A 13,266-nucleotide genomic window follows, 5' to 3' on the forward strand; every position below is an offset into this window, starting at 1 on the left:
TGAAAGTTCTGCCACCTAGTGGTTTGAAGTGTAATAACTCTATAAATGCTTCCTCAGTATCCTCATTAGCTGAAAGTACATAGATTTACACATTTTTAGCCTGGTATATTATAACGTGTTTATAATCGTATTATCATTGACTTCCATTGTATGAAAAAGAAAAAACTAAAACAAATTACTGAGACATTTCTCAAAATGTCTTCTATATGTTCCACAGAAGAAAGAAAGTCATATAAAGGTTTGAATCGATATGAAAGTGAGTAAATAATGACATAATTTTAATTTAGGGGTGAACTATCCCTTAATAGTGTTTTTTTTTATTTTTAAATTTGTGTGAGATCTAACAATAATATACTGAAGACCCCTGGCACATATAGGATTTGAAAGCTGTCACATTTAAAAGCTACAAAAAATAATTTCTTATTTTTCATTTTAATTTGAAATATGTCAAGAACATGTTCTTTCGGAAGATTCACCCTAGATTTCAATATTATCCCCCGGTTTCACAGACAAGGCTTAAGTTAGTCCCAGACTAAAACGCATGTTTGAGCTGTTTTAACTGAAAACAACTTGCACTGGCATATCTTAAAATTGTCAAAGTTTAGGAAGAAATATAACAAAGTTTAGGAAGAAATCACCTTTCTCAATAAACATAATGTCCAGATTGAGAAATAAAGATGTAAATCCACCTGAAAGCTGTATTGACGTACATATCTAGTAAACTGTTGTGAAAAAGAGAGGACCGTCGTTGAGTTAACGATCAAATTGTCTGCCACCCATCTGCTTCATTTACACCTCCTGATTCTAAATTGGTATAAGCAAACAAAGATAAGAGGAAGCAAACCTAATAACACTTCTCACTGTCCAAAGGTTGTATTACAGATGTGAGATTCAATAAAAGCAGGAGACTAAAAGGTCTGGGTTTCAATCATATGTTGGTTGAAACCTTTAGATCCAGATACAAAATACACAATTAAATGTAGGAAAATACACAATTGTATTTATTTAGTCATTCAGCCATTTTTTGTCAGTGCATAATCACAGTGTATAGTACAAAGTACAAAATCAATCAAATCAACAAATAATATAAAATAATACAATTGTAAACATTTTCAATAAAAACGCCTAAGTCAAAAAAATGAATGTTTCAACAGGAGAGAAAAACCAAACTCTGCTTCAATGCCATATGGTTGAATATCCTCTTCTGTAACCTGTCAAAAGAAAAAAAGAAAATGTTCAAGCATTTAATTTTTATTCAAAAAGTCTCTCTCTCGCTCTAAAAATGTCTTGTTTGTTCTATATTATTTTAACTTACAGTCTACCAATATATTTATCCTTGTTGAACCCCCTTAAAAACATAATACTTTTTTGTGTTTTTATAAATTTTTCATACAGTTACTTTGTTTTGCTACTTTATTCATATATTATTTTATTGTCCTTGTGTTCTTTACAACATTGTATGCAGTCACACTCAAATAAATAAGTCTTCATATCATGCAGAATGAATATGAATAAAATCTTAAATATGAAGATAAATCTGTCATATTTTTCATTGCAGGTCTCCACTGTTGAACTGAGCTATTGTTGGTTTCATGGTTAATGTTTAACAGAGTGATCTGCCCTTACTTAAGATGCAAATACTTCCTCAAAGTCATTTCTTTAACATGTTTTCTATGCCATGTCCAATTTCCATGCCAATTATTAAATCGAGAATAAGTGATGACACATTCATAACACATTTACAAACACTGTTAGTAGCTTAAAACAATTAATTTCAACCAAGAATTGATAAACTGGTGAAGTTGGTCTATTATTGATAGAATGCAGACAACCAAACGTAATTAAAGTGTATTAACCTGTAGCTATTCCTGATGGTTCATATGACGTGTGTTTCTGTCACTGCCGCAGACACAGTGCTCACATTATCCTGAGAGGTCATTGCAAAAGCCACTGGTACTTGACCGCCTTCTCTTCTGAGCTTTGCTTGACGGGGAGCTGACCCTTGACCTCGGGTTCCCTCATTTCTCCTGAAAGAGCTTCTGATTCCGCTCGAGAGGCGACTGGAGAACCTCCTGACAACCCCTGCCAAACCTCTGCCCTTCTTCAGCAAACCCACATCATCCTCAAGCTCCTCGGGGGGCACCTCAATATTACCCGTGTACCAGAAAACCCACCAGATGAGACTCAGGAAAATGATGATGGCGCCTGCATATATCAAAAAGTCATAGTAAAACAAATCTCCAAACACGCCAAGCAATAAAATGATGAGTCCAAATACGTCGAAAGCCACCGCGAGCCAGAACGCGCAAGAGCAGCGCCCGAGACCGCCCGGCGCTGCCTCCATCTCCAAGCTGTTTTTATAGTTATTTCGGTCGTTTGGGACTGTTGAATTGCCGAACAGCCGTCTAAATGAAGCGTTTGGAAGGGTTTTAAAGTGTTTTCGTTTGTTTCATAGGTAAGCAGCGCGAAGGAAGGAACTCTCTTTTACCACTTCACCTGGAAGGGAGTGGCATAGAGCGGTGGGTGCGTCTTAACTACACAGACACATACTCACCTAGACACGAACCCGCTGCTGCCCCGAGTGTACGACACAACACTCCTCCATATAGACGACTGTCTTGCAGGTATGCTACATGGAAACACTTTCAAGTACTAAGGTATCTGCATCCTTCTCTGATCTTTTTTGGATGGCAGTGGTGTTTTTTTTTAAGATACCAGATTTTCTGTCAAAATGTTATTATAGGCCTATTAACCATTTATAATATGATTATATTTGATATACTAATAAAATATACTAATATGATTATATTTGATATACTAATACAATTTTAAAATTACGTTATTATTATAAATAATTCTAATAAAACAATGTGAAAAGTTTCAGAATCTTTCTGCCGTTTAAATGGTAGCCTAAATGGTTTAATCTCTTTAATTTGTTTAATATTTGTGTTTATTCATTCATTTATTTTTTTATAGTTTAGGCTATACCAATTGCTTTTCAAAAAGCATCATGCTTCATCATGAGCAACATGATCAACTCAGGCTCCCGATGCTTTTGGGAAATGCAGCTGCAGGACTGTCTTGCTGTGCCCAAACAGCTATAAATGCTTAAAAAATGCAGAAACATTTAGAATCATGGAAATTTAAATGTTTAGAAATGTAAACAGATTTAAGAAATAGGAAAAAAAATTCTGTAATCCTTATTTTTAAATAAAATATCCTTTCAAAGTCCCGAGCAGTGGAGAAAGTTACTTACCCTAAAAAAGAAACTAACTGGGTTATTTAGTTAGCCTAATTTTTATGCAAACGTTGCAAAGGTTTTTTGCGCTTTTATTACTTTTGCGTTACTTTTTCTCATCTGGGCTGGGCTTGCTTGATTGTCTTTTTAATAACAAAAAAAGTTAATGTTTTTGGCAAAAAGGCCCTTTCACACCAAAAGTGAAATGAATAAGCCTCAGACTGAAGGAAGTGCAAATTCACGTCTATACAGCGGAATCTAGCATTTATTGTAAATATACATAATTGTGTAAATTCAAAACCTATGCAAATGTGTGCAAACAGTACACATTCAAAACCTATATTTAAAACCTGCACAAAAATGTAGGCTACATAGTGTACAAATATAAAATGTATATACAGCACACACAAATTCAAAAACAACACTACATTTAACATATTAAATTCCTACACAAATATCGACAGAATAAACAAATTCATAACATTAAATCCTTTAAGAAAAACACACAGCTTTATTAAAAAGTCTTCACTGTACACTGTATGCACTGATGTGTTGTTTTAAACATAATAATAAAACTACAAATACATATGTAGACTACTGGACCTAAACACATCCTTAAATCTTACATCTTTAAACACATCCATTGCTTGAAATAAAGTTTTCTGTTCAACTGCTTCCACTGAATATGATAAAAACTTGTGAGTTCTCTTTGTCCCCATGCATCAAGTCGTGTGTCTCACTGTTCAGGTAATGCACCATGTTCCAACCTTAAAAGAATAAATAAAGTTACGTTAGAATGCACTGTGACAACATCAACAGTGTTAAATTACGTAAAAATCACACCAAAGCAGTGATGTATTTAATTAAATTATTGTCACTCTAATTAAAGGGGTGGTTCAGAATTTTGGACATCAGGCCTCATTTCCAAGTTAGCCTTAGTGTTATTTATCAGTGGAGACCGTTTTCAAAAAATTTTCATCCAGTTGTTCCAGTTGCATAGTTCGCCGGTGCTAGGCTATAGCGCGAGTCAACGGTATCTGCTAGCCTGCCATTAAAAGTTTTACCCAGTTTTACCCACTCCACAGTACTCCAAAAGCAAATAAATAACGCCAGACTATCGATGTAAATGTCTGTTAAGAAAATTATGTTAAAAAAGTGACGTCAATGCATACCCTCTATAGGGAAGGGGTATCTTATTTTGAAAAAATTGTTTTGGCTGTCTAAGTGCATATGAAATTAGGTTCACACACGTGTGGTATAGATGAAAACTGTTTGTTTTTTTCTGTAAACTTGTCTTTCAAAGATGATCATAAAGAAATTGCCTTTAAAACCCTTTCTGACATCCTTCCATCATCGCCATACCTCACAAATGGAAAAATGGTGTGTCCAACATATGCTGAAAAGAAGCGCAGCTTAAAAGACATTCAGCCTGTTAGTAAAAACAACACTATCAATTTAGCTTTGATAAATTACACTGCTCTGCGGCTCATATATGCATCAATTTCTTATTTTCTTCAGTGATTATGCTTGTTAATAGGATAGTTCGCCCAAAATGGTTTAATTCCGTCATTAATGCACTCACCTTCATGTCGTTCCAAACCTGTAAGACATTCTTTCATCTTCAGAACACAAAGGAAGATCTTTTAGATGAAATCTGAGAGCTTTCTGTCCCTCCATTGACAGTCTACGCAACTACCACTTTCAAGCCCCAGAAAGGTAGCAAAGACATAATTAAGGTAATATATGTTACTCCAGTGGTTCAACCTCAATTTTATGAAGCGACATGACCTATATTCTATCCCTTAACCATAATTTACCACCTTATTTACAAAATATTAATCTCCAACGCATATTCACAAGAACCCCTCGATGCATGCGTGTTGTGTTGATGCGAGAGCAGACGTTTGTTGCATGAACGCAACAATTATGTTTTTTTTTGCACAAAGCACTGGCGTCAGTTCATAAAATTGAGGTTAAACCATGAGTCACATGGATTACTTTTATGATGTCTTTACTGCCTTTCTGGGGCTTGAAAGTGGTAGTTGCGTAGACTGTCAATGGAGGGACAGAAAGCTCTCAGATTTCATCTAAAAGATCTTCCTTTGTGTTCTGAAGATGAACGAATGTCTTACAGGTTTGGAACGACATGAAGGTGAGTGATTAATGACAGAATTAAACCATTTTGGGTGAACTATCCTATTAACAAGCATAATCACTGAAGAAAATAAGAAATTGATGCATATGAGCCGCAGAGCAGTGTAATTTATCAAAGCTAATTTGATAGTGTTGTTTTTACTTACAGGCTGAATGTCTTTTAAGCTGCGCTTCTTTTCAGCATATGTTGGACACACCATTTTTCCATTTGTGAGGTATGGCGATGATGGAAAGATGTCAGAAAGGGTTTTAAAGGCAATTTCTTCATGATCATCTTTGAAAGACAAGTTTACAGAAAAAAACAAACAGTTTTCATCTATACCACATGCCTGTGAACCTAATTTCATATGCACTTAGACAGCCAAAACAAGATACCCCTTCCCTATAGAGGGTATTGACGTCACTTTTCCACCTGAACACGCCCCCCTCAGCCGGGCTGAGTGGCAAAAGAGCCTGCTGCATGAATTTAACAGGGGAAACTGCGAAAACGCGATATAAAACAAACGATTATCAGTTTAAACGAAAGGTTTAACTCGATATAGTGTTACTTACAACTTACCAAGTGACCCAATATGTGTAACCCAACAGTTGGGTTCAAAAAATAACCCAACATTTTTTACTGTGCATGTTTGAATTTGATCATCAAAGGTCAGCAGCAAAGACATTGGTTAATAAAGTGAGATTAAATACATAAATATATTTGTGTAATTTCACATTTAATTAATTATTGCAAGTTTGCTTAATATTTTGAGTTTGCATTACACCATTTTTATTCATTTTGAGGAATACTGAATCTTTTTTTGTGCAAGTGAGATGAGTCAATGCATGCTCCCATTTAGTCTAGATCTACAATAACCATCATGTTCACACAACACCTCTGTACCTTTACTCCCAATTTCTGTACAGGTGTCAGTCAATAAATGGGAAAACAAAGTAACTTGCGTTACTTATTTGAAAAAGTTACTTTACTAGTTACTTGAAAAAAGTAATCTGATTACATAACTCACGATACTTGTAATGTGTTACCCCCAACACTAGTCCATGTGCAACAAATCATGTACTATTCATGTTGCAACCAAATGGTGCATTTCATGCAAATTGCATGTAAGAAATTACTAAAAGTATTTGATCTATGGCAACATCCTTCTTAATTTGTCTAAAATATCACACATTTCAAAACCAAAATAAAAAAGCATTTTTGAAACTAATATGCTACATTTACACAATTTTTGTCTACTGTTATCAGAGGTCATACATAGCAGAAAGAAAGCAGACAGCAGACATTTTTGCCCTTCTAAGATTAGCAAGCGTGTGATCCTGCCTAATCCAGCACAGGCAATCAGTACCGGAAAAGCTGTTTATCTGTTACCCAGCATCACCCTCAATATCTCATAAAATCTACATTAAGCTGTCGCGTTTCACAATTCTGCACGGTTAAACACCTCACCTCTCACATACACTTCAATAAAACAGAAACTTTACAACTCATCTACAAACAATCTAACCACTGAATTCACTAAAATACATTTTGTAAACGGCACAAAGGAATATATGATCACAATAAAGATTTTTTTTAATAAGATACAAATCTTTTGATTACTGCATCCCTTATGAGTAAATGTGCATGTTATGTAAACCTTATGAGTTTCTCTTTAGAAAGATAGTCATGTTTGGATGAAACACTGCATAGTATGTCCATTTTTTAATTTTTCGATAAATGAATAAGGTATTTGGGTTAAATGGCAACCTAATGTCAGAGCTGAATCAGGGCACACCTCTAAAACACCTAGCAATACAGTGAAATTCATAAAGACACAATTCATTTCCCTTCTGTAAACAAACTGAATCACATCAAACGTAAAACTATACAAATTAAAATGGTTTTTTTTCAGCATAAATATAAATGAAATCTGTGCACACGTTAATTATAAGTTAATTTAATATCACTTTTAATAAGATCATAAGTGACAAGATTTATAAACAGCCTCAATACAGTACCATTGTGGGACAGAACTATCCATCCGCAAAGGCACAAAGTTGTTTATGTGCGCCACTGTATTTTTACTTCTCCTCGTCGTTACTGCGAGGTAGAAGCCGTTTTTTGGGGGCCATGACCCAAGCTAAGGCCACTGCTGCTGTCCCATCCCCACTCTGTCGTGAGACACATAAGAACGTGGCCCACAGGAATGCTGAACAGCCCATAAACGCTGTCCTCAGATAAAGAGGCATCAGAACAAAATTCAGAAACTGCAAGAAAATACAGATTATTCAACTGTGTCAAGAATATTGACAATGCAAAGGATCAATAAGTATTTATGGCACAGTTATCTGTGTATACGTATATGGTTTGTGGGGACAGAATATAGCTCTTACCTGCATGAATGGCCAGTACATCAGTCCAGTCTAAAAGTGTGAAAAAACATATTTAGAGTATTTGCCATAAAAAGCTATGTTCTCAGTAACCTAAATTTAGAACATTAACATTTTAACTTTACCACCCTTTTGAACACAAACCCAAGAAATGACACACACATACATATTACATACATATAAATATATATATTTTTTTTTTTTTGGAACTTGTATATCATGTTGGTCAATCTTGTTGTTACTTTGTATGGCTGCTACCTTGGCTAGGTAAAGTTTAAAAGTTTAAGTTTTTTAAATAAAAATGATTACAGTTTATGAATCCTTTATAGACTTTGTTTGGTCTATTTTAAAGATGACACAAATGTCCGGAGTTTAACACATTAACACATAATGCTAAATCATAAGTTATTGTATCACATATAGAAATGTACACTCATAAATAATAAATACATTAAAAAAAATAAAGGTTTCAAAAGGGGCTTTTCGCAACGATGCCATAAAAGAACCAATTTTGGTTCCCCAAAGAACCTTTCAGTGAACAGTTCTTAAAATAACCAATTTTTTTCTTAGTGTGAAGAACATTTTAATAATCTAACTCTTTTCCACTATAAAGATGTTTTTGTGCGACAAAGACGTTTAATGGAGGTTTAAGGTTCTTCATGGATCCACAGATGCTAATAAAGAACCTTTATTTTTAAGAATGTATAAATATTTAATAACAAAAAAACATTCTTTTAACATTTTAAAAGAAATTAATGCATGTTTATATACCTTGACATGGACCCCCAGAAGAAAATCTTGGCTCTACAAAAGTTGGACCTTAGATGGATTTTTCATCTAGGCTACTGGACATATTTGATTTAGACATTAATGAATTGTCCTTTGTAACAATTTACAAAGGTCCATAAGGTTGATGATGGGCTAGCTAGCCTAGCTGGTAAAAGATGACTTATAGACCTACCTTGTATGTATTAAAAAACTTTTCTCGCCAGTCAGCAAATATGTCCTCTTTGCCCTCCAAGAAACTCACACCTGTAAAGACAAAGAACTGAGTGAAATAGAACAAATAAACAAGTGCAATATATGTGTATGTAGGCTATAAAATTGGTATAGTTACCTGTGTAGAAGACACTGGTCGCCAAAGGTGAAGCAAAAGTTTGGTCCAAAAGCAGTTTGCGGAAAATCATACCAGCCGATCTTCCCGGGAAACGATGTTCTAAGACTCGTAACCAGAAGTAATTGAAGTTACCGTGGAAACTCAGAGCCACAATCGCCACGTTTCTCGTGTGTCTCCAGTCCATTTCATCTCTCTGCGCGATGCACTGATGGACGAAATCCCCTCCGGCGAACAAGCATCCGTACAGAGTCACATTACTGAGCCAAGGCAATACCTTTGCTCGTTTGAAAAAAGATTTTCTCATGTTCAACAAAACGACAAACGGTTGAAGCTATTTTGTAACCTTTGTAAATGATGTCGAAGGGCACGAAACAAAACGGTGACCTGACATTGACAGACGGCCGCAGCTAAGCTCATAAAATGACCTTTTGCTTAGTAGCCTACAAGTTAGAAAGGTATTCAATTAATCCCTTTTGTTTCTAGTCAGTTTGGTTCAACATTTAAAAGGCACGGTAAATTAGAGATTAATAGTTTGACAGCTCATAATTGTGACTCTTGGCGAACATCTTTCAGAAACATTATCAATACAAAGCACTGCCAAATAAAACACAGATCAATCGATTAGTTATACTTTTGCTTCAGTCCATCTTCTTTTACTTTAAAAAGGACAGCAAGGCAAAAATAAGAATTGCGGTTCATTGATCCATTTAGCAATTAAATGAAAAGGTTTCAGCGCGCGTTCATACAGTGATCAGCAGTTTCCCGTACTTAGGTGCTCAAATCCTGTGTTAATCTGCCCGCGCGCTCCCGCGTGTTCAGCGGTGGCGCGCTTTGATCTGAACTGCATAGCTAATAAAGATCGACCAACCACCCAAACTCAGTACCAGTTACCAGATCTTTATCTTCGTGCTATCAACGTTCACTGAGACTTTTAATGCTTGAAATGTTAACATATTTCATCCTTAGAGGAAAACTGAAAACTTATAACACCCTAATGTTTTTTTTTGGTATTGAGATGATCTCATTTATAGGCTATAACTTCACAATCATGCACTTAATATGGATAAGCTTCCCAAAATGTTGTTTATTTTCAAATATTTGCTCAATGTCTCAGGTTCTAAGCACATCCCAGTGTGTTTTAGCAATGTGTCTGATTCTTGAACAGATGGTTAGTTTGTGCCGGATCTTTTCAATGAATCTTCTGAAGCGGTTTACAAAAATGGCTGCAGTCGAAATCGCATACTTCCCTTACTACAATATAGCATAGGTGAAACAGTAGGCTATGTGACAAAAGTAGTATGTCCGAATGGAACCGGGGTTTTTTTATATTTAAAATTTATTTTTATTTTTTTATGTAGGCCTATGTACATTTATAACACTATACTTAGTATTATGCATTGGGTTGGCAAAAGTACCCAGGTAACCTCTGGCGAGATTTTGAAGTGTGCACGCATCTTTTATATCTTGCATACGATTGACACTTTACTATCCCATGAGGCCACGGGAGAGGATTTATGAATGGGAGTAAAGTGACGTCCTGACACTGGTATAGGCCACATAACAATGACAACATGGCGAATATAGTATAGGCTACGTCTGGATTACATTCATACTACACACATTCATACTATATAGAACATACACTATATTCCCAAAACTTTTGGGATGTCTGCCTTTACATGCACATCAACTTTACTGACATCCCATTCTTAATCTGTAGGGTTTAATATGGAGCTGGCCCAACCTTTGCATCTATAACAGCTTCAACTCTTCTGGGAAGGCTTTCCACAAGATTTAGGAGTGTGTTTATGGGAATTTTTTACCATTATTCTAGAAGTGCATTTGTGAGGTCAGGCACTGATGTTGGATGGTGTTCTATCTGCCCCGTATTCAGTCACCACACCAGCTCTGTCACCTCTACTGCACTACTCTTCCCAGCATCCCTCATGTTTCCCACCTGCACACCATCAGCCATCACCTAATTACATCATCACCTGCACCTCATCATCAGCACTCCCTGAGATTCTGAGATTCTTCATGTCATGCCTATCAAGCCCGAATGTCTTCACGTCAGGTCTGCCCAACCTGAGATTCTTCACGTCATGCCTATCACCGCCCTTCCAGAGTCTCGTCCCTTTTGAGACTGCCGCCCTTCCAGAGTGGTAACTGGACTGCATTTATATATATAGCAAAGATGGCCGCCGCCTCGCCGCCTGAGCCCTCAGCCAGGATTGCCACTGCCACCTCGGCAAAGATGGCCGCCACCTCGCCGCCGCCACACTGCCTGAGCCCTCAGCCAGGATTGCCGGCACCATGTCAGAGCTTGTCCCAAGACCTGTTCCTGTCCCAAGACCTGTTCCTATTCCTCAAGGTGTTCCTAGACCTGTTCCTGCTCCAAGACCTGTTCCTGCTCCAAGAACTGTTCCTGCTCCAAGAACTGTTCCTGCTCCAAGAACTGTTCCTGCTCCAAGAACTGTTCCTGCTCCAAGAACTGTTCCTGCTCCAAGAACTGTTCCTGCTCCAAGAACTGTTCCTGCTCCTAGACCTGTTCCTAAACCTGTCCCCTGGGTCCCCGGCTAGAGTGGCCAAACCGGAGTCCCATGGAAAGGCCACGATGGCCGATCCACCCTGGCCACCCGAACTGCAGACTCAGACTAAAGAGACACTTCTCCTGCATACCATTGACTGGTCTCGTCGTTCCCTCAAAGAACACTTACCTGACTCCTTACCTGCACGATACCTACCAGAACGATTTGTCTTCAGTCATCTGCTTCCTTCAGCTGTCTTCAGTCATCTGCCTCGAACTCCATTTCAGAACCTGCAACAGATAAGACCATTACTCATCCAGATATCCATCCTGAACACTATATTCATCAGTTACTCACCTGCTTCCATTGTTGCGATCACATACTAAGGTCTAAGGTCTGCAAATAAACCTGTTGATTACTTTACCTGTGTGAATCCTTCGGTTTCATGACACTATCGGGTTGAGGTCAGGAATCTGTGCAGGCCAGTCAAGTTCCTCCACACCAAACTCGCTCATCCATGTCTTTATGGACCTTGCTTTGTGCACTGGTGCGCAGTCATGTTGGAACAGGAAGGGGCTATCCCCAAACTGTTCCCACAAAGTTGGGAGCAAATTGTCCAAAATGTCATGGTTATGTCATATCACATTAAGAGTTCCTTTCACTGGAACTAAGAGGCCAAGCCCAACCCCTGCAAAACAAACCCACACCATAACCCCCCCTCCACCAAACTTTACACCTTGCACAATGCAGTCAGGCAAGTACAGTTCTCCTGGCAACCGCCAAACCCAGACTCTTCCATCAGATTGCCAGACAGAGAAGTGTGATTTGTCACTCCAGAGAACACGTCTCCACTGCTCTAGAGTCCAGTGGCGGAGTGCTTTACACCACTGCATCCGACGCTTTGCAATGCACTTGGTGATGTAAGGCTTGGATGCAGCAGTTCGCCATGGAATACCCATTCCATGAAGCTCTCTACGCACTGTTCTTGAGCTAATCTGAAGGTCACACAAAGTTTGGAGGTCTGTAGCTATTGACTCAGGATGCACTGACGCTGACCCCGCTCTGTGATTGTATGTGTCCTACCACTTCGTGGCTGAGTTGCTGTTGTTCCCAATTGCTTCCAGTTTGTTATAATACCACTAACAGTTGACCGTGGAATATTTAGTAGTAGTGAGGAAATTTCACGCATGGACCTATCACGATACCACGCTTGAATTCACTGAGCTGAGAGCGACCCAATTCTTTCACAAATGTTTGTAGAAGCAGTCTGCATACCTAGGTGGTTGATTTTATACAACTGTGGCCATGGAAGTGATTGGAACACCTGAATTCAATGATTTGGAGGGGTGTCCCAATCCTTTTGGCAATATAACGGTTGTGAAGTTAGTACTTAATTAAGATGAGAGTATACAATTTTGGATGCAGCCAATCAGTCTGAATGAATCGGAGAAGAGAACCGTCTGTTCCGAACATCAACTATTCGTAATGAAAAATGGGTTATTAAATACCCAAATAGCATCAATTTTAGAAATAAAACTCATTGGAAATATTTTTACAACAGTTTTATCCACACACATTGGGTTTGGTAAGTTTTAATAAAACAATTTGCAAAAACTTTTCAACCAAGAAGATGTAAATTAATTTGAATGCAAATTATATTTTGGTTTTACATTACTATAGTTTTATGAGCTCAATCATGGCTACAACAAAGTGAATTTGGACACGTTAAATGTATTTATTTAAACGTAGCCTAATCATAAAAGCATGTGATTTCCACGCCGTGATGTCAGAGACCACGTGATGACGTAAAAGAATAACTGAATCAGGTTTTTAGAATATTTTCTATTCGAAAGAACCGA

The 13,266-nt window shown here is 37.4% G+C and overlaps 2 protein-coding genes across 2 annotated transcripts; both read right to left on the reverse strand.

The window, feature by feature from the left end:
• Positions 1 to 1,100: 1,100 nt before the first annotated feature.
• Positions 1,101 to 2,519, reverse strand: si:dkeyp-72e1.6 (transmembrane protein 238-like). Its single transcript, XM_056240637.1, has 2 exons — positions 1,857 to 2,519; positions 1,101 to 1,211 (listed from the first exon to the last, which is right to left on the reverse strand). Exon 1 carries the CDS (start codon positions 2,342 to 2,344, stop codon positions 1,877 to 1,879), a length of 468 nt encoding a protein of 155 aa, XP_056096612.1. The 5' UTR covers positions 2,345 to 2,519; the 3' UTR covers positions 1,101 to 1,211; positions 1,857 to 1,876.
• A 4,446-nt stretch (positions 2,520 to 6,965) lies between these two features.
• mpv17l (MPV17 mitochondrial membrane protein like) lies at positions 6,966 to 9,683 on the reverse strand. Its single transcript, XM_056240639.1, has 4 exons — positions 8,880 to 9,683; positions 8,724 to 8,794; positions 7,766 to 7,795; positions 6,966 to 7,639 (listed from the first exon to the last, which is right to left on the reverse strand). The coding sequence occupies exons 1-4, from the start codon at positions 9,181 to 9,183 to the stop codon at positions 7,454 to 7,456; spliced, it is 591 nt and encodes a 196-aa protein (XP_056096614.1). The 5' UTR covers positions 9,184 to 9,683; the 3' UTR covers positions 6,966 to 7,453.
• Positions 9,684 to 13,266: the final 3,583 nt, after the last annotated feature.

The sequence above is a fragment of the Rhinichthys klamathensis genome, unplaced genomic scaffold (genome assembly GCF_029890125.1).
Source record: "Rhinichthys klamathensis goyatoka isolate OS25496 unplaced genomic scaffold, OSU_Roscu_1.1 h1tg000605l_1, whole genome shotgun sequence".
Classification (NCBI taxonomy): domain Eukaryota; kingdom Metazoa; phylum Chordata; class Actinopteri; order Cypriniformes; family Leuciscidae; genus Rhinichthys; species Rhinichthys klamathensis.

What these genes read in the sequence shown, in the direction of transcription:
- si:dkeyp-72e1.6 (XM_056240637.1), bottom strand. Translation starts at nt 2,344, where the DNA reads ATGGAGGCAGCGCCGGGCGGTCTCGGGCGCTGCTCTTGCGCGTTCTGG.
- mpv17l (XM_056240639.1), bottom strand. Translation starts at nt 9,183, where the DNA reads ATGAGAAAATCTTTTTTCAAACGAGCAAAGGTATTGCCTTGGCTCAGT. An exon ending in GACCAGTGTCTTCTACACAG is followed by an intron (nt 8,795 to 8,879) that starts GTAACTATACCA and finishes TTGTCTTTACAG; the next exon opens with GTGTGAGTTTCTTGGAGGGC. An exon ending in TGTACTGGCCATTCATGCAG is followed by an intron (nt 7,640 to 7,765) that starts GTAAGAGCTATA and finishes ATTTTCTTGCAG; the next exon opens with TTTCTGAATTTTGTTCTGAT.